The 22407-nt window shown below is 43.8% G+C and overlaps 1 protein-coding gene across 1 annotated transcript in view; it reads right to left on the minus strand.

Moving 5' to 3' along the window:
- Positions 1-22407, minus strand: part of LOC309551310 (cytochrome P450 2K1-like) — a 109714-nt gene that overhangs the window by 70936 nt on the left and 16371 nt on the right. The window contains exon 2 of the mRNA XM_082251844.1: positions 3461-3654. Within this exon, the coding sequence (XP_082107970.1) occupies positions 3461-3640 (180 nt within the window). The 5' untranslated portion in view covers positions 3641-3654. The remainder of the gene's footprint in view (positions 1-3460; positions 3655-22407) is intronic.

Here is a 22407-nt window from a genome sequence, read left to right on the forward strand (position 1 = left end):
AAGGAGGCCCATATATTCTGCCCCCACCCTATGTGAATGAGTATGGGGTACATAGTAACCCTACTCATGCACCCCCAAAAAAAGTGTAGTGTAACAAAAAACATGAGGCAGTTTTTGACAAGTCCTTTATTAAAAATGACTTATGTCCCCCGATGTAGATCCAAAGTCAATCACAAGGGCCGTCGCCCTTGCCGCCGACCCAATAAAAAAAAAAAAAAGTTGAAAAACAAAAATGGGCATCTTACCATATGCAAAAGTGTTAAAGCCAATCTTCCCATTAAAAAATAAATAAATAAATAAATCTTAATTCTTACATTTTCTCCATTGTTATTGTTTTTAAAGCTCATCTTCCATTAAAAAATAAATAAAAAAAAAAACATAACCACACCTATCTATTGCTATTGTTTTATTAATGTGGTTGAAAATCCCCGTCTGTAAGTTGTACCTATAGGTAAGCCTATAATAAGGCTTACCTATAGGTACTGTAAATACTTCCTAAACTTGCACCGTTTCGGAGATATTTACTGTATAGTGCGCCGATTACATCATAGGCGCATGCGCTCTGAAGCAACGGCCGCCCGTGCCGTTTCTTCAGATCCCTGTGCTGTGACTGGCGACTCCCGTGAAACGTCACGCGGCTACCGGACAGTAGCATAGCTGGAGTCCGCAGACCAGGAAGGAAGACGGCTGAAGATGGATGTGGCCTCCAGCGGGGATGACAAGGGCTTTGTTTGGAGGTAAGTGTCACATAATGTGCTAGTATGTGATGCATATTAGCCCAGCATGCTTTTACTTTCAGGGGGGAAAAAAACACACTGGGCTTGCTCCCTCTTTAAGAAAAACTCTCCAAAGTCAACTTTTTATTTACACCACTGTGTGACACTTTACAGAACTTTTTACAGTTGTGAAGACTGGCACCCTGCAGTCCACTTGCCTCCCCTCATGTGGTGATATCATGATATCCCCTCTTTAGGGAAATAGGACCTTGAAGAACCTTTAAGAACTACCATGATGGATACTTTTATCACCCAATGGGAAGCATCCAAGGAATACAGGAAGTTATGTGGACGCTGCAAGAAGAACCCTTCCACAATACAGGCCCCAAAAAGGACTGAGACCTGTCATAATGTCAGAGTTTCAGGTAAGAAAACTGGGCCTTTCATTTATTTTTTACAAAATAAAAATGATATGTTAGCAAAAAGGGAGGGGGTAGGGGTTGTTGTTTAAAGCTCAGAGATCAACTTTAAAAGCACTCTATGATTTGGGGTATTGTTTTTTTTGTCATACATTTTGAAACTGATCTTTCATTATCCTTCTTTTATATATATATAAAATATATATTTTACAGATAAACATGCATTACTCTTTTACTCCTGAGCAATGGTATGTGACCCCAAGCTGCTTAGAGCGTTAGCATCTCAGTTTTTAGGATTTGGGCTTTAATGTATAGTGGGTGAAAAGTTGGACACCAGCCACTTTAGTCTTGTTATATTTTATTAATAGATTCAACATTAGGAGAGAGGGTTTAGGGGTTCACGATACCCAAAAAGCAAAAAAAGGAGGACAGAAATATGATTTTAGCTGCAGGTCCTTTGAAAGTGACCTTTAAAAAGATGCTCATAGAACGAGAACAGCCAAATATATACACCAATCAGCCATAACATTATGACCAGTGACAGGTAAAGGGAACATCTTGGTACAAGGGCATCTGAAAATTGGTGGGATATATTAGGCAGCAAGTAAACGTGTTGTCAATGAAGTTGATGTGGTGAAAGAAGAAAACAATGGGCATTGCAGTTTGTTGTGTATTGGGCTGTGAAGCCCATGCTGACCCATGTCCACAGCCAAAAGCTTCTACAATGGTCACATGGACATAAGAACTGGACTACGGAGCAATGGAAGAAGGTGGCCTGGTCTGATGAATCATGTTTTCTTTTACATCATGTAGATGGCCAGTGTGCGTCACTTACCTGGGAAAGAGATGGCACCAGGATGCGGCATAAGAAGGCAAGTCAGCAGAGACAGTGTGATGCTTTGGGCAATGTTCTGCTGGGAAACCTTGGGTCATGCCATTCATGTGAATGTTACTTTGGTGTCCATGCCTCAATGGGTAACGGCTGTTTTAGCAAAAGGGGCCATACTTAATATTAGGTGTGTGGTCATAATGATATGGCTGATCTGTTTATGTGGCCCTTTGAGAGATGTCACAGTGCTTCCTTAGTCACTAATATGGCTTCTCTCCTTCTGGAAGAATACAAAAATACCTGAGCCTTTGAGAAAATAATCTTTCTTACAGTGTCCAGATAGCAGCTTCTATTCGAATCCTCCGAAACACTCTTCAGCTCAGTTCCCTTCAGGTATCCACTCAAGGCCTAACTTGGTTTCCAGCGCCCTCAGTGCATGGCTCATGCTGGAGCCAGGCTCAGACAGCAATCCTTTACATAGACACCCTCCCAAAGGGAGTCTCAGGGGAAAGAGATATTTGGAAAGGGGCTCCCAATAATTTATAATCTCATCAAGCACTACCTCTGAATAACACCATCAGGGATTGGTTGGGTCAGATACATATTCATAATTTGGTTTTTGAATTTCCCACACTGATTACCGGAACGCCCTTCACTGTAACAGGCAGACGTAATTAACCACTGAGCTTAAGGAAAACCTGTAAAGGTAAATAACTGCTCCCACTACTGACCACCACCCTACTGCAACAATGGAATTCTATACTTGGTTCCCCCAAATTATCCTAGAGACTTGGCCCCCTCACCCCATTTTCACCACAATCCTCAGTTCCCATTTGGCATGTCAACAGGAACCAAGGATCTATGTTCGCATTTGGTTGAACTGTACACAAATTCAAACTTTCTGGCATTCTATCTTTCATGTATATAAAAAGCAAATTATACATTTTAATAGACTCCACAGAGGTTGCTTTATTTTCTGCGTTCCTGGGTTTTCTGATATCTATAAAAGTAGATATCCTAAGTGCTGCTTAGTAGCAGCTTAAACTATGATCTCCAGACACTGGAAGACAGACAGTACACAGCCATTATCCTCCTGGGCCACCATCATGAAGGGCAAAATGCATACAGAGAGCCTGATAGCAGGAGACTCAGATAGGATGGACCTATTCCATTACATATGATTGAGCTAGTCCATGTTTAGATCCTCTCAGGTATTACAAAACCTCTTAAAATCTTAATCAACAACACCACTTGGTGTTAAAAATATACTTAAACTTACATCATAGATAACAATCTCTGCCATACCTTTCGCTCGCTTTTGTGTGTAAATATCAGCTTGAGCCATTGAGCTCCATAAACAGTGGACCTTTTCAGCAAAGCAATTAAGCATAGCATGGAAAATATGAAAATCAGTCCAGAGCTATTATTTCCAGAACTGACCATGGCTTTTCTTCTCCTTAATTAGTGTGTACTGAATAGTAAAAAAAAAAAAATACCTGCATGAAAGTTTCCTGTGGTCTCTTTAGATTCAGCATGTGAAGACTTCCAATAATTGGCAAACCTTTTGGGCCGGGTGGGAAACCAACGAGGACATCCTTTGGCACATAGAACATTTTTAGAACAAGAAAACATAGGACAATAGCAATGAGCACTGTAATTGGATCCAAAAAGGGCATGGTCCTTTAGAAGTCTGAAAAGAGAGAATGAATTTGAAGTAGAATTTGTACCAATATTTAGTTCATAATTGGACAAATATAAAAAAAAACTGACTCACGAGTATATGTGAAATATCTCCTAAAACATCCTATATGTCTTCTTCCCTGCCCTTCTTTACCATGACAACCAACTACACTACACTTTTAGCAGATATGTAACTTCAAGGCATTTTACAAATATGCTGAACACACTGTGCCACAAAAGCCCCATCTGTTTCTTATAAGTCCAACCTTTTTTTAAGTCCCCCCCCCCCACCCATACACACACAGCATTCTTATTGAGCAAGTGTATATGTAGACATGTTTATTCCTAGAATTACACTATATTGTCAAAAATATTAGGACACCTGCCTTTACATGCATATGAACTTTAATGGCATCCCAGTCTTAGTCTGTAGGGTTCAATATTGAGTTGGCCCACTCTTTGCAGGTATAACAGCTTCAACTCTTCAGGGAAGGCTATCCACAAGGTTTAGGAGTGTGTCTATGGGAATGTTTGACCATTCTTTCAGAAGCGCATTTGTGAAGTCAGGCACTGATGTTTGACAAGAAGGTCTGGCTCGCAGTCACTGTTCTAATTCATCCCAAATGTGTTCTATCGAGCTGAGGTCAAGAATCTGTGCAGGCCAGTCAACTTTGTGCACTGGTCCAAATCATTTGGTGGGGGGAGGGGGATTATGGTGTGGGTTTTTTTTTTCAGGGGTTGGGCTTGGTCCCTTAGTTCCAGTGAAGGGAACCCTTAAGGTGTCAGCATACCAAGACATTTTGGACAATTTCATGCTGCCAACTTTGTGGGAACAGTTTGGGGATGGCCCCTTCCTGTTCCAACATGACTTCAAACCAGTGCATGAACTAAGGTCCATAAAGACATGGATGAGCGAGTTTGGGATGGAGGAAATTTACTGGTCTGCACAGAGTCCTGACCTCATCCCTTAGAACACCTTCGGGATGAAATAGAGCGAAGACTGTGAGCCAGGCCTATAGCCATTGTCTTTAGGGATGATCGAACTTTTGAAAAGTTTGGTTTGACCAGAACACCCGAATTTCCCAAAAGTTTGGTTCGGATTTCAGAACCCCATTAAAATCAATGGGACCCGAACTTCGGTAATCAAAAAACACAATTTTTAAGCCCAATAAAACCCAATAAATGCCCCTAAAAAGTGCCTAGGGTTCTGGGTCATGCCCCATTAACTATTAATCACACAAAAAAAAGTTCTTAAAAATTGTCATTTTTGATAAAAAGGCCAATGATTGAAAAAAAAAAAAGAGAGAGATTTTTTGATTTTGACTTTGGATTTAGTATCTGGGGGGGGTCTAAAAAGTGTACATGTGAAGTTTCAGCTCTGTAGGATGTCCAGAACCATGAAAAAAAAAAGATAATTTTTCAGTAGAACAGGGATGTGGGACCCTCCTTTTACACCTATATGATCTTTTTTCTGGTTCTGGACATGCTACAGAGCTGAAACTTCACAGGTACATCTTTTAGACCCACCAGACACAAAATCACACAAAAAAAAGCCAATTATTGAAAAAAAAAAAAAAAAGAGAGATTGGCTTCGCTGCTGTAACACCTTGCCAGTTTAATATAAGTCATTTTTTTGGGTTCTTTGCAGTCAGGAAAAACATCTGAACTTGTGTATAGTGGTACTGTGCACAAGTTCTGATGTTTTGCCTGCCTCCAAAAACCCCCAAAAAATGCCAGCAAAAACACACCTGGGCATTTTTTTTTTTTTTGACGCTAGCGTTTTTTTGGCATTTTGTTTGGGTTCTTTTGAGGCAGGCAAAACATCTGAACTTGTGTATAGTGGTATATATACACACATACTTATATGTATATAGACACCTAGCCATATATAGGTGTGATAGTAGCAGAAATATATTACTGTAAATCAGCCCTCAAATTTTTCACTCGCCTGCTCGCATTTTGTGAGTGAAAAATGATTGAATGCGAGCAAGGAGAGGAAGAGACAGAACACTGTCTGGATGTGCAGGGTTGGGCAGTGTCCATATCTGTGATGAGGGGGGGGGGGGACGCACTGGGAGCTTCTGCCTTTACCTGCCTGACAGGAGTGAATGTCATTCTCCCTCCTGTTATTGCAGCAGCACAATGCATGATTTCTGGACTCCTCCGTTCCAGCCACTTATCTCTCCTGCAGCCATTAATCATTTCTCTCCTTCCAAGCTCCCCTCCCCTGTTGGTTTGTTCTACTCGGCCAGGTTACTTTCACTTTGTCTGTCTCCTCGCACTTGTCTTTATCTTCCCTGCACAATCGTAAGTCAGCAGCGATTCTTGTACTCCTCTGTTCACATTAACCCTTCATCTACTTCTATCTTTCAGCTGTCCTCTCCATAAATCTGTACTGTATGTCCTGCAGCCTCTGGTCCCAGCTCTGAGCATTCCAAGCAGCCATTTAGCTGACCCTGTCCTGTCCCAAAATACAGCCTTAGCACTTTCTCTACAGCCCTTCACTCTACTCTTCATTAACATATATTATTACAACCCAGACCCCCCTATTCACTCTCTTATCCCTAATAACTGGTGAACTGTGGTTTGGCCAGTGTAATTGTATGTGCGTTTTACCTGGATTTTAGGTGCATTTCTATTGAATTTCTATTACAAAGTGCGTTTTCGTGAAAGCGCTTTAAAGTCCTGCATGCTGCATCTTTGATGCGGCTTCAGAAAATGCACTGTGTAATAGAATTCAATAGAAATGCACCTAAAATCCAGGTAAAACGCACATACAATCACACTGTTGTTATTAATATTTATTTGTGCAACTTCTACAGTCATGCAAAAACATTTAACAGTGTAATTTTATAAAATAATTTTTTGAGGGCGCATTTAGGGGTGGGCAGGGTAGAGATTAGGTGGGGCAAGTAGTGGCGAGTAACCCTTAAGGCCTGGCTAGTAGCTCAGGACTTGAAATTTTGAGCCCTGCTGTAAATGATTTCATTAGCGCAAGCATATATTTCTGCTACTATCACACCTATATATGTCTAGGTGTGTATATAAATATATGTATGTGTGTATATACACCACTATACACAAGTTCTGATGTTTTGCCTGCCTCCAAAAACCCCCAAAAAATGCCAGCAAAAACACACCTGGGCATTTTTTTTTTGACGCTAGCGTTTTTTTTTTGGCATTTTTTGTGGTTCTTTTGAGGCAGGCAAAACATCTGAACTTGTGTATAGTGGTATATATACACACATAATTATATGTATATAGACACCTAGCCATATATAGGTGTGATAGTAGCAGAAATATATTACTGTAAATGATTTCATTAGCGCAAGCATATATTTCTGCTACTATCACACCTATATATGTCTAGGGGTATATATACAGACATATATGTGTATATATACCCCCTATACACATATTCAGATGTCATGTCTGACATCAAACATGTCCTCAAAAAAGCACTGGCAGTGGCAGCCCCTGCAGCATGAAAAATGCTTGGCTGGTGGGAAGCCATATTCCAGTTCCGAAGCAATTCAGAGAAATGATCATTTCTCTATAGCGGTCACCCTGCTATGGGAGGGTTTTGTCACCCTTCCATAGCAGTCACTGTCAGTTAACCCTACGCTACACTACGGCCCCCTTACACTTAACACTTTCCCTACAGAAACTAAATTTTTGAAGCTAACTTAAGTGTAAAGGAGCACTCTAACTACACTAGATATCCCTTTCATCACACTAATAAATGCTAAATGACACTTTTAAAGTAAAATTAACAGAACTGCTTCCACTCTCTTTCATGTCCAGTATAACAATGCTAGGAATATGGCGGGGCGATCTTATATACTGGGGGGCGTATTCACTAATGATTGGTCTAGGGACACCCTAGTCACTCCAATCACATTCCTAGCATTCTCCTGCCCCCTCAATTGGCTTTTGCTAATGGTTCTGGTCCAATCACGGGCTTTTAAAGCCCATTTCCTGAAGCATTGCATTTTGGTCGGTTCTGGTTGCCGAATTCTGAACTTTTTGGGCAAAAAGTTCTAAATTCGGCCGAACCTTGAACACCCAATGTTCGGGCCGAACCGATGGTGGACCCGAACCATTCAATCATCCCTAATTGTCTTCACTTGGCTGACTCTGCATCAGGTGAGCCAGAATCACAATATACTGAACCACTAGATTAAGTGAAAGTAGTTTGTGGCAGGGGTGCAGCTCCCTTTTCTCTCCACCATTACAAATTGCAGTATTACCTTGGAGAAAACACTATGAAATGAAATGTTTAGTATTCTGATGCAATAACAAACCATTGCAAAGCAGAGAAGAGTAACATGTAGATGAAGGAGAGATTGGCAGCACTTCCAGGGATAAAACCACTTCTATATTGAAACTTCATAAAAGCAGCAACAGGAAACACACAATAGGTGCTAGGTCAGCAAACATGTTTCACACTCCTGTGTGTCATGTTGCCGCTTTTATGAAGTTGCAATAAAGAAGTGGTTTTATCCCTGGAAGTGCTGCCAATCTCTCCTTCAATAACCAACCATCACAGCCCAACTCCAGCTAAAATCTTTTTACTTTGTTTAGGATAGAGTAGGCATAGTGTAGCACCATAGTCAAGTTTTCTAATGCTGTTTGTGTTCCTACTGGGGAGAACTCCATCACTTTCCATCAGAGTTAGAACGTTCTGACACACTTCTATCTTTTACTTCCTGTCCTGGCGACAACTGCTGTTCCCATTTCTTGATCTGGAGTCATCAAAAAGGCAGCTAAACATCTCTCCTATGGAGTCAAAGATTTAAATAAACACCTGACCATAAATTCCCCATTTTATCCAAGCAAGCAGAGTAGATACCTAGGCTTAATTGAAAATCAGCTTCTTGCAGACCCTGTACAGCAGATCTGGTGTGTGAGAGGAAGACACAGTGTAAGAATCCAATCAGTTAATGGGCTGGCCAGAAGCATGTTGATAGGAGTAGAGAGCAGAATAATAGAGAGATAATCTCATCACTGTGCCGCTTCTCATTTGACTGTCCAGTAACAGGCTGCAGTGTTTCCAGGATGCCCTGAGCTCATGGAAAGTGGGTTAAATTATGCTGGCCATATGACTGAGGACATTTAGCAGCAGAAAAAAGTACTGCAGGACAAATATCTGGACTGAAGTTGAATATTGCAGCAAAAGTTGCATCTTCAAATGTTCTGCTAAGGTATAAACGCAAATCTGGTTACATTTGCAAGCTCTATACATATTCAAAGGTCATGGATTCATGCAAATAGACAAAAAACACAATGCACTGGATAGTGCAGATAAAAACATTTTTTTTTTGTTAATTAAGATAATAAAAATACACTTACAAAAAAATGACTTGATCAGGGCACATAAACAAAAAAACACTTTCAACAGTGCTGTGGTGGGCTGTGTTGTACGGAGCGGAGAAGGTTGGAGAACTGTCAGCGGAGTCAGCGTGCGTGCAGCGGAGTCAGAGTGCGAGGAGAGTTCAGCATGGGAAGAGTGAGAGGAGAGGACTGCTATTCCAATTGGACCCCTCCCCGGACTGTGAGGCATCAGGCTCCGGCTGTGGCGGGAGATCAGGGGACCAGAAGAGGCGGCGGGTGATCAGGTGAGCAGCAGGACCAAGGGATCTAGGGATCCAGAGGATATGCTGACCGAGGGCAGCAGGTAAGTGACAATATAGGCAGCGGGAGCAGGGTAGGAAATGGACTGAGGGAGGAGGATTCACCGTTAGCCCTGCAAGTGTCGGTGTCAGGTTACAGGGGCGGCTGTGCAGGAGCACAGAGACACAGATTAGGTAAGTAAAGACTGAGACTGTGACTTTGACTAGACTGACTGAGGTTGTAGTGTGAGTACCTGAGTGTGAGTACCTGAGTACCTGAGTGTGAGTACTTGAGTATCTGAGTGTGAGTACCCGACTGTGAGTACCAGGTATGAGAACCGAGTGTAAGTACCTGAGTGTGAGTACCCGAGTGTGAGATCCTGAGTACCTGAGTACCTGAGTGTGAGTACCTGAGTACCTGAGTGGGAGTACCTGAGTGTCAGTACCCGAGTGTGAGTTCCTGAGTACCTGAGTGGGAGTACCTGAGTACCTGAGTGGGAGTACCTGAGTGTGAGTACATGAGTGGGAGTACCTGAGTATCTGCATGTGAGTATCTGAGTGTGAGTACCTGAGTGTGAGCACCTGAGTACTCGAATGTGAGTACCCAAGTGTGAGCACCTGAGTGTGAGCACCTGAGTGTAAGTACCTGAGTGTGAGTACCCAAGCATTGTAAAGTACCTGTGTGTGAGTTCCCGAGTGTTGTAAACTACCTAAGTGTGAGAAATTAGAGTCAGGAAGCTAGAAAACAGCTACACAGGACAAAGTAAAATTTCAAAATACCCATTAGATTAGATTAGTGGGTACAATGCCCGGCGGGTTTGGAGATGTGACTCGGTGTACATCTTGTGGCATGTATGCGTTACTTGATCAGGCGATTGAGGGCGAGTACAGCTGCACAAAATGTAAGCATGTTGCTTCCCTGGAAGCTCAGGTCCTGAATCTAGGGAAGCAAATGGCAACACTGAGAAGAATCTCAATACTGAAGGAGAGCTGGGAACGTACCCATCAGGTGGCGGCAGGGGCCAGAACAGAGGCGGGTGGAGAGACAAGGATGCAAGCACCAAAGCAGAGTAGCTGGGTATATATTTGTGAAGGTGCACAAAACAATATAAAACAAATCAAAGCAGCACTAGAAAAAAGAGGCCACCCCATCACCAAGACTATTTATTTCTTCAAGCACTGTTGTCTGCCAGCGTCACATCACTTTGGCATGGACTTTTTGCACTGTATTGCTTTCATTGGTTTAAGCAAACAGTCACCATTAACACAAAGTTTTTTACACATTGTGTTGCTCATTATTTGCACTCAACTTATTGATTTATTTTGACTCACCTTGTCATTTCAGTAGCGCACTATTGTTTGTTGCTTTAGAGTAGCTGGGTGACAGTTAGGAATGGTAGAAGGGAACGAGGCAAGGAGGCTGGTCCTGTCCTGGAGCATTCCAATAAATACGCCATGTTGCGTGATGTTGGGGAAACCAGTCAGGGACCAGCATTGCTGGAGCAGAGCGAGGCCCCTAGCTGCCGGTCTTTTTTTTACCGGGCACTCGGGTTCGGGACATCATGGATCTGGTGGACAGATTATTGGGTGGAGCTGGGGAAGACCCAGCTGTCATGGTACACATGGGTACCAATGACAAAGTCAGAGGGAGATGGAGAGTCCTAAAAACGATTTCAGGGACCTAGGAGTTAAATTGAGGAGTAGGACCTCCAAGGTAGTATTTTTAGAAATACTACCTGTACCTCGAGCCACGCCAGAGATGCAGTGGGAGAAAGTATATAAATAGTAAGAAAGCGAGACCAGAACACATTGGCCCCATAAAAGATGATGAAGGGAATCTGGCCACAGAGGAAAGAGAGAAGGCGAAAGTGCTAAATAAATTCTTCTCTTTAGTTTTCACAAAAGAGTTGGGGGGCTACACTAACCCAGCTTGTAATGTAAAATAAATAATACACCTCAGGAAGCACCCCCTGGTTAACAGAAGATAGATTTAGAACTAAACTTGAAAAACTTAACATAAATAAATCACGAGGACCGGATAGCTTGCACCTGAGAGTTCTTAAAGAACTCAGCCAGGTCTTTATGGATAGTCTACAGACGGTGTGGTGCCAGCTGATTGGAAAAAAGCCAACTTGGTACCAATATTTAAAAAGGGACAAGATATATCTGGGGGAACTATAGGCGGGTTAGCCTAACATCAGTAGTCTGCAAAATTTTGGATGGGATTTTAAGGGATTATATACAAGACTTTAGTAATATAAACTGTATTATTAGTAGTAATCAGCATGGATTCATGAAAAATTGTTCTTGCCAGACCAATCTATTAACCTTCTATGATGAAGTGAGTTGCCATCTAGATAAAGGAAGGCCTGTGGATTTGGTGTATCTACTTTGCAAAGGCATTTGACACAGTTCCCCACAAACGCTTACTGTACAAACAAAGTGTGACGGTATTCACCGTCACTGGAAGTGAAAAACAGATACTTAATGGTTTGAATTTCTTCAGATGGGACAGTAATATTTGTCAGCAATATCATATAGAAATATGAAGAATTATTCCCACTTTACACTGGGAGACTTAGACTGTTATAGACCATTGCCATGAAGTCTGCCTCCTAGATAATGTGTATTCTGTGTTCTGTGGATTGTGTCTGCCCCATTGTTAAATGTTAATGACCTCACATTGTTCTGTCCAGATGGCTAGATAATTAGTTTAGTTCCTGTATACTCTTTCATCTGCATATGATACTGTAATCAGCCAGAGGGGAGGGACTGTGTATGCTGTATGGGAATAACTGAGTGTAAAACTCTGTTTCTATTGGATTGTGAATGTCATGTCCTGTCCCAAACAAGGTCCACCTGGGTGGTAACCTTGTGGGGGAAAACTGTATAAAAGAGTAGCTGTACCATTAAAGTTTTGAGTTCTATTTCATCCTCAATCTAGAGTCCTGTCTCTCATTGGGGGAACCTGCTACAAGGGATTGTTATGCTCTTCATACTCCCTTGGATAATCACTAAGCTCTTGTAAAAGCTTGTGTAAGAGCTTGTTCCTGCTTCACTCTCTGGGGAAAGACAGGTTCACCCATGGGAACCTGGAGCCTTGTCATAGGTCCAGGGTGGGTAGGAGACGGCGAGACCCCAACAAAGCTGTGGTGGTTCGTGGGGTCTAAGGCGGTTATGGTGTCTGGTGGAGTGCTTGGATCCCTCGGGAAGCACTAGGAGCATCCGTCAATGAAGGTACCCGCTCGGGGTCCCGGTTGATCCGTTACACTATGGTACCTATGTATGGACCATAGGGAGAGTACCTGGATAGAGAACTGGCTCCAGGGGCGAGTCCAGAGGGTGGTGATTAATGGGGAGTATTCTGATTGGGTGGATGTGGAAAGTGGGGTCCCCCAAGTATCTGTCCTGAGGGTGGAACCAATCCTGTTTAATTTATTCATTAATGACATAGAGGATGGGATATCCAGCACAATCTCGGTATTTGAAGACGATACTAAGCTAAGCAGGCCAATATCTTCTATGCAGGACGTGGTAACCTTAGAAGCAGACCTGAACAAAATAAAGGGGTGGGAAACTTGGGTGTCAGAAATACGGACACAAGTTACTCGCTAGGGGGGGGGGATCTCTGCGTGAATCTAAGATGGAAAAGGACCTGGGGGTCCTAGTGGACAACAGGCTTGGCAGTGGCATACAATGTCAAGCTGCTGCAAGCAAAGCCAACAGAATACTGGTATGTATAAAAAAGGGGATTCACTCCATAAATAAAGAGATTATTCTCCCACTTTACGAGACTCTGGTCCAGCCACAATTGGAGTATGCTGTCCAGTTCTGGGCACCGGTCCTCAGAAAGGATATGCTGGAATTGGAGAGAGTACAGAGAAGGGCAACAAAGATAATTAGGGGAATGGAGGACATCAGCTATGAGGAAAGACTACAAGCATTGAACTTATTCTCTCTGGAGAAGAGATGCTTGAGAGGGGATATGATATAAATGTACAAATACTGTACTGGTGACCATAGCATAAGGAACAAACTATTCAGAGAAAGGGAATAACTAAAAATAATAATAAAAAAATAATAAAACTAGAAGAAAAACAGTTTACCCTTAAACTACGTAAGGGGTTCTTTACTGTCAGAGCGGTAAGGATGTGGAATTCTCTTCCACAAGCAGTGGTATCAGCAGGGAGCATTGATAGTTTAAAAAAAAAAAAACTATTAGATGGGCACCTTAAAGACCACAACATAAAGGGGTATACAATGTACGGTTAGCAGCACACACACACACACACACACGCGTTATGGGTTGAACTGGATGGACTGATGTCTTTTTTCAACCTCACTAACTATGTAACTATGTAAGGCTTCATGCACACAGGGCGTCAGAAAAAACGAGCTGCAGAGCCACTTCTAACGCCAGGAAAAAGCAGCTGTAAAAACATGCTTTTAGTAGCTTTCTCCATTGACATTATTGCACGTTTGGCCACGTCGCTTTTAGCAGCGTTTTTTTCTGCCTCCATTCAAAATCAATGGTTCCTTATGGGAGCCTATTGATTTGAATGGAAGGCGCACTGCAAGTCGGATCAGGATGATCCGACTTGTGGTGCGACTTGTGCTGTGAGAATCTTGAGGGGGAACTCCACACCAAAATTGGGAAAAAAACGGCGTTGGGGTCCCCCCCAGGTTCCAAACCAAGCCCTTCAGGTCTGGTATGGAATTTGAGGGTAGCCCCACGCCATTTTTTCGTCTGTGACATAAGGAGGCGGGGCCTCCTGATGACGTCACCGGGAGGCCATGCCCCTAATGGCTATATAATAAGCTGCAGAGACCGGAGACCACCATAATCACCAGGGACAGCGGTCGGAGGAGGATCGGAGGAAAAAGAAGACCAGAGGAGGCAAAAGAGCAGGAGGGCAAAAGAGCTGAAGAGCGGAGGGCAGAAGTGCGGAGAGGAGAAGACCAGAAGAGCGGAAAGGAGAAGACCAGAGCGGATGAAGATTTTTAATAAACTTTTCAAAACGTCTCCTGTCATTATTTACATACACTGCCTTTTATGGGTGAAAGGGTAGGGCTACAATGAACCCCGTACCCATTCACATAGGGAGGGGGTCCGGGATCTGGGGGGCCCCCTTGTTAAAGGGGGCTTCCAGATTCTGATGAGCCCCCTGCCCGCAGACCCCCACAACCACCGGCCAGGGTTGTCGGGAAGAGGCCCTTGTCCTCATCAACATGGGGGCAAGGTGCTTTGGGGCGTGGGGGTGCAGAGCCCTCCCTGCCCCAAAGCACCCACACCACCCATGTTGAGGGCATGTGGCCTGGTATGGTCCAGGGGGGTGGGGCTGCTCTCTAGTCCCCTCCCCTTTCCTGGCCTGCCGGGCTGCATGCTCGGATAAGGGTTTGGTATGGATTTTGGGGGGAACCCCACGCCATTTTCCGGCGTGGGTTACCCTCAAATTCTATACCAGACCCGAAGGGCTTGGTTTGGAACCTGGGGGGGACCCCCACGCCGTTTTTTTTTCATTTTGGCATGGAGTTCCCCCTCAAGATTCTCACAGCGCAAGTCGCACTGGAAGTCGGATCATCCTGATCCGACTTGCGGTGCACCTTCCATTCAAATCAATAGGCTCCCATAGGGAACCATTGATTTTGAATGGAGGCAGAAAAAAACGCTGCTAAAAGCGACGTTGCCAAACGTGCAATAACGTCAATGGAAAAGCTACTAAAAGAATGTTTTTACAGCTGCTTTTTCCTGGCATTAGAAGTGGCTCTGCAGCTCCTTTTTTCTGACGCCCTGTGTGCATGAGGCCTAAACAAACAGACACATTTTGAAAAATTCTTTATTAAAAAAAAAAGTCCCACAATGCAAATCCACTGTCAAGCACATTTTCCAATGCAGATCCTTGCTAATCACAAAGAACTGTGTCCACCAACCCATTGAATAAAAAAATTAGACCAACTCACCAACATATCCAATCCTGTTGCTCCCTCATTACAAATTACAGCTCCTGGGACTTGTTGCTAAATGTAATAAAGGAGGTGGGGTCTCCTGGAAGATGCCATTGATCAATTATGGACATGACCATACTTTTTTTGTGCGGTCCCCCTTAACCACTTCAGCTTCGGAAGGTTTACCCTGCTTCATGACCAGGCCATGTTTTGTGATACTGCACTGTGTTATTTTAACGGACAATTGCACAGTAGTGATGTCGCGAACCTAAAATTTACTGTTCGCGAACGGCGAACGCGAACATCGGCAAATGTTCGCGAACCGGCGAACCGGGCGAACCGCCATAGACTTCAATAGGCAGGCGAATTTTAAAACACACAGGGACTCTTTCTGGCCACAATAGTGATGGAAAAGTTGTTTCAAGGGGACTAACACCTGGACTGTGGCATGCCGGAGAGGGATCACGCAAAAAAAAATTCTTAAAAATTATAATTTTTTGATAGAGAGCCAATTATTGGAAAAATTAAAAAAAAATAAAAATAAAAAATTTCTTTGGATTTAGCATTCGGGGGGTCTAAAAAGTGTACCTGTGAAGTTTCAGCTCTGTAGCATGTCCAGAACCCCTAAAAAACAGCATTTTTCTTATATTTTCAGGAATACGGCTTCTCTGCGGCTGGCTTTTTCTCTTGCAGGCATTTAGCGGGCATTTTTTTAGGCAGGCATGTAATTTTTTGTATTTAGTGTCTGGGGGGTCTAAAAAGTGTACCTGTCAAGTTTCAGCTCTGTAGCATGTCCAGAACCCCTAAAAAACAGCATTTTTCTTATATTTTCAGGAATACGGCTTCTCTGCGGCTGGCTTTTTTTCTTGCAGGCATTTAGCGGGCATTTTTTTAGGCAGGCATGTCATTTTTTGTATTTAGTGTCTGGGGGGTCTAAAAAGTGTACCTGTCAAGTTTCAGCTCTGTAGCATGTCCAGAACCCCTAAAAAACAGCATTTTTCTTATATTTTCAGGAATACGGCTTCTCTGCGGCTGGCTTTTTTTCTTGCAGGCATTTAGCGGGCATTTTTTTAGGCAGGCATGTCATTTTTTGTATTTAGTGTCTGGGGGGTCTAAAAAGTGTACCTGTCAAGTTTCAGCTCTGTAGCATGTCCAGAACCCCTAAAAAACAGCATTTTTCTTATATTTTCAGGAATACGGCTTCTCTGTGGCTGGCTTTTTCTCTTGCAGGCATTTAGCGGGCATTTTTTTAGGCAGGCATGTCATTTTTTGTATTTAGTGTCTGGGGGGTCTAAAAAGTGTACCTGTCAAGTTTCAGCTCTGTAGCATGTCCAGAACCCCTAAAAAACAGCATTTTTCTTATATTTTCAGGAATACGGCTTCTCTGCGGCTGGCTTTTTCTCTTGCAGGCATATATATCAGTGGTGGGTGGGCAGTGGCACAGTACACTCTCTGTGGACCTGACAGCAGTCACTGGCACCCAGGCAACTGCAATTTTAAAAAATATATATTTTATTTTACTTTGCAAGCTGCTGTGCCACCTTATATATCAGTGGTGGGTGGGCAGTGGCACAGTACACTCTCTGTGGACCTGACAGCAGTCACTGGCACCCAGGCAACTGCAATTTTAAAAAATATATATTTTATTTTACTTTGCAAGCTGCTGTGCCACCTTATATATCAGTGGTGGGTGGGCAGTGGCACAGTACACTCTCTGTGGACCTGACAGCAGTCACTGGCACCCAGGCAACTGCAATTAAAAAAAATATATATTTTTTTTTACTTTGCAAGCTGCTGTGCCACCTTATATATCAGTGGTGGGTGGGCACACAGTGGCACTGCAGTGGGCACAGTACACTCTGTGGACCTGACAGTAACTGGCAGCCCAGGCAACTGCAATAATAAAAAATATTTTTTTTTTCAATTTATTGCAACAGGATGCTGTGCCACCGTATATATATCAGTGGTGGGCAGTGCACTGCAGTGGGTACAGTGCACTCTGTGGACCTGACACAGCACTCACTGCAATTATGACAGAGGAAAAAAAAAATATTTTTTAAAATGCAAGGTACTGTGCCTGTGCCACCCGAAATGAGTGTGGTGTGCACACAGTACAGTCTGTGGTAGGTCTGTGGCCTCTCACACACAGCGGGCAGGCAACTGCAGTGTACAATAGATATATATAGATATATATATAAAGAAAAAACTCTATTACCTTACCAGCCCTTAAAAGGGCTTTTGGGGACACTATATATATATATATATATATATGTATATATATAAATAAAAAAAATCCTCAATTACCAGCCCTTAAAAGGGCTTTTGGGGACACTATATATATATATATATATATATATAAGAAGAAACAACTCAATTACCAGCCCTTAAAAGGGCTTTTGGGGACGCTAGGTATATATATATATATATATATATATATATATATAAAAAAAAAAAAAAAAAAAAACACAAATACCAGCCCTTAGAAGGGCTTTTTGGGGTGCTGATATTACAGCAGTAGTGGACCAAGAACACTGCAAGACCAGGAACACTGACTAACTGTCCCTAGCTTAACAGCAGCAGCAGCAGCAGCAGCTCTCTCCCTACTCTCACTACACACACTGCTTCAGAATGATCTAAGATGGATGCTGCCCTTGCTTATTTATAGGAGGTGGGAGGGTGTGGGAGGGAGGTATGCTGATTGGCTGGAAATGTGTCTGCTGACTGTAAAGTTCAGGGTCAAAGTTTGCCTCAATGATGTCTTATGGGGGGCGGACCGAACATCGCATATGTTCGCCGGCAGCGGCGAACGCGAACATGCTAAGTTCGCCGGGAACTGTTCGCCGGCGAACAGTTCTATACATCTCTATTGCACAGTAGTGCAACACTGTACCCAAATTAAATTGATGTCCTTTTTTCCCACAATTAAAGCTTTCTTTTGGTGGTATTTGATCACTTCTGAGGTTTTATTTTTTTGTACTATAAACAAAAAAAGACAGACAAAAAAAAAAAAAAAAAAAAATATTTTTTTACTTTCTGCTATAAAGCACAGCCAATAAAAACATGTAAACAAAATCAAATTTCCAAATAAATTTAGGCAAATATGTATTCTGCTACATGTTTTTGGTAAAAAAAAACATAATCACCAGGGACAGCGTCGGAGGAGGAAGAAGAAGACCAGAGGAGGCAAAAGAGCAGAAGGGCAAAAGAGCTGAAGAGCGGAGGGCAGAAGAGCGGAAGGGCGAAGACCAGAAGAGCGGAGAGGAGAAGACCAGAGCGGAGAAGACCGGATGAAGATTTTTAATAAACTTTTCAAAACGTCTCCTGTCATTATTTGCATACACTGCCTTTTATGGGATGAATGGGTAGGGCTAAAATGAACCCCATACCCATTCACATAGGGAGGGGGTCCGGGATCTGGGGGGCCCCCTTGTTAAAGGGGGCTTCCAGATTCCGATGAGCCCCCTGCCCGCAGACCCCCCACAACAACCGGCCAGGGTTGTCGGGAAGAGGCCCTTGTCCTTATCAACATGGGGGCAAGGTGCTTTGGGGTGGGGGGGTGCAGAGCCCTCCCTGCCCCAAAGCACCCACACCCCCCCATGTTGAGGGCATGTGGCCTGGTATGGTCCAGGGGGGGTGGGGCTGTTTGCTCATCCCCTCCCCTTTCCTGGCCTGCCGGGCTGCATGCTTGGATAAGGGTTTGGTATGGATTTTGGGGGGAACCCCACGCCGTTTTCTTTACCATTTTGGCATGGAGTTTCCCCTCAAGATTCTCACAGTGCAAGTCGCACTGCAAGTCAGATCATCCTGAGGTCACATGAGGTAGAGGACTTTGGTGGGAAGCAGAGTCCCAGCAGGAGGGTGGCGGCTGCCTCCTCTTCTGCAGCAGTTGGTGACGGTCACAGGCAGTCGGCCTGGTAAATCCACAGTGTGGAGCTGAACCCCGAGGTTCAGGAGAGCTGACTGAGGAGTTGGGGCACTGCGAGAATCTGCAAAGCAGTATCGTGAGTACAGAGGATTTTGCCCAGGGGTCTGCTCAGGAAGGGGACCACTCCAGAGAGTGTAGTCAGTGGATGGGTGTCAGCCGGTATAGAGACTGGGGGTACTGGGGGAGTACCCTGAAGAGAAATACAAACAGGAAAATTTACTTGAGCTTCATTCAAATGGCAGGATGAAGTAGTGGCCTTGCCACATCCTCAAGTTAGAAGTCCTCAGAATTTGTGAATAGTTCAAGGTTTGAGTATCCCACTCATCCCTTCTCCCATCCCAAAATAAAATAAAAACAACAAAAACATCTACCCCTAGACTCATCATTGACTGAGCCAAGAACGTAAAGTGCTAAGAATTCTGCAGTTGCTATAGGTAACCCAGGGGAATCTAAAAGTGTCAATCACCAGCAGTCCTCTAGGGGGCAGTGCTACACACCCATTTAGATCAACCATTTGCTGAATCTCCGAAATTTGGTCCAATCCCATGTCCGATTCAGAAGCCCATTCCTAACTATATTAAGGGCCTCTTACACATCACTGAATCATGTACAGTAAAAACTTTGAGGTTGATTTACTAAAACTGGAGAGTACAAGATCTGATGCAGCTGTGTATGGTAGCCGATCTAACTCCAGCTTGTTCATTTAAGCTTTGACAAAAAAACCTAGACGCTGATTGGTAACTCTGCAGAGCTGCACCAGATTTTGCACTCTCCCGCTTTAGTAAGTCAACCTCATTTTGTCAACCCATGCCTCTATGAGGCTAATTTCACACTGATGCGGCCAAAGGGTTCGTGCCTGGGGTCCGGGGTGTCCCTGTTCTCTTGCCTGATGCAGGGGTCCTACGTTGCTCCAAAATGTTGCTACATATTTATTATGTGATCACGGAATAAAGCTTTGGACCCTTTTGAGTAAACCTTGGTGTGCTGATGACATTTCTTCACTCCTGTTCTCCATTTTAGGTGCATATCAGGTCCGAATTGTTGTCTGCATTTGCACCTGAAACGAAGCCAAAGGCACACAGGACCCTTTTCCAGTGCGTTCCCCGGCTGTCCCAGAGCTGTGCAAAACAGCTCCACTGAGAGCCAGTCACAATGTACTGTCATGCGAGCAAATTGAAGCACCCCCCCCCCACACATAAACACACACAAATAGTTATTTATAGGGTTTATTTTGCATCACCAGTAGTGTACCCCCTTGATTGCTCCCATTCAGACACTCTGCCGCACTTTCAGAAAAACATCCTACTGTAGACAGGATCCAATGCAGTTAGGGTTCTTCACCAGCTGAGGGAGCTCAAACTCCTCTGAATTTATATTCTGCCCATTGTTACAAAAATAAGTGTCATTAGTCATTTAGACATTCAATGAAATAGGTGAGCAATGAAACATTTCCACTCCAAACACAATGTAGGTTTTACACCGAAATTTGAACATCTGCAAAATGAGTTGTCAGACATACCAAAGGCCTTATATCAGCATGTGGACCTGAATAAGTGACACATTCTATAAGAACAGATTATTTTAACCCTTCCCACCGACGGAACGAAAATATGCGGTCTTGCCTTCAACAGGATGTACCGTGGTGATGCCTGCAACTGTTTCTTAGAGCCAAGGGTCGGATTTCATGTGATAACAATCGATGCAGCTAAGCCTTCCACTGCCCACCCAGGTCTCCCGTCCCACTGGGAGATCCGAGCGACCAGCCGGAACGTCCAGAGGAACACGGAGAATAGAAGAGTGCTAGGAGAGATGCACCTTGGAGCACAAGCGCAAGGGCAAGGACTGCAATGCATCAAGTGATAGATATAGTCAGGTGTATAGCATCATCACTGTGCGACACCCAGGCAGCAGGCAAGTGATGATGCAATCAGAATTTAAAAGAGGAAGCAGTCTACACATGTCCAAGATGGCTGCCAACAGGAGGGCAAGGTAACACCTTGACAGTACCCTCCCCTCAACGGTCTCTCCTTTGCGGAGCAAAAAACAGTTTCTGAAAAAAGCAAGCATGGAAAGCGCGGAGAAGGGCGGGAGCATGAACATCAGTGTAGGGAACCCAGGAGCGCTCCTCAGGACCATAACCCTTCCAGTGCACCAGGTATTAACCTAACCTCGGAACAGACAAGAATCCAAGATACTGCTAACCTCATACTCCTCATGATTGCCCACAGGAGTAGGATGAGGGTGAGCAAGTGAAGAAGAATAGGGAATGCAAACCAGTAAGTTCAAAAGTGACACATGAAAAACATTGGAGATACGCATGTCAGGGGGAAGACCAAGTGCATAGGCTACCGGGTTCACATTACAGAGGATGTGAAAAGGCCCAACAAAACGGGGTACCAGTTTTAGAGTGGGAATTCTGAGGTTGAGATTATGGGCTGACAACCCTCTCCCCGACCTGGTACGAAGAAGCAGATACACGTCTCCAGTCTGCCAGATGCTGTGCAGAGACCCGTAAAGACTGTAAAAGAAAAAAGATGGGGCTTTTGGAAGGCTGGTGGGGAAGGGGAGGATCACAACTCTAACACAATTATTTCATAATGTAAAACATGTTTATTTAATCAAAAAGATGATAAAATCTCATAAACATATAATAAAAAAGCACACAAGAAAGAAACGCATGTGTAGAAATATACTCACTGGTTGGAAAGGTCCGATACTTGTGTATCAATAGATGGTAGTGGTCTCTATAATTGCACGGTCTAGGGGTCCCCAGCAGGTCGACACGTTTCGCAGCAAGGCTTCCTCAGGGCCGGAGAGTCCAAAAAAGACCGATATTCCACCGCATCAGAGGTCAGACCAACCACATGCGTAGAAATGCAGACACCAGAGGCCAACAGGTGGAAGCAGCTCCAGACTAGGATAGCTTTACCGATATGAACCCACTATAGCGTTCCACTAATCCTTTGGACATTAGCTAGCATACAGCTCGTTATATTTAAATTGTGGGGACATCACTCATAAATTCTGCAGTGGTGATAAATCAGTCATGTCATAGTAGGCTGTCCATATGAGGCAGGCAATCCCAAAGGATCCAGAGTACCTTACAGAGCAAATATCATGGGTACACCCCACCTTACCACAGAAGTGGGGCCATCCTTCACACTACCAGCATTGCAAGAGCCCGTAAAGACTCTTGAATCTGCACCCAAGAGGAACAGAGGGCACGAAGATGATCCTTCACAGTCGAGATGTCCTGTGGCGAGAATGACTTGGGCAACAC

The sequence above is a fragment of the Pelophylax lessonae genome (genome assembly GCF_965119305.1).
Source record: "Pelophylax lessonae genome assembly, chromosome: 3".
Taxonomy (NCBI): Eukaryota; Metazoa; Chordata; class Amphibia; order Anura; family Ranidae; genus Pelophylax; species Pelophylax lessonae.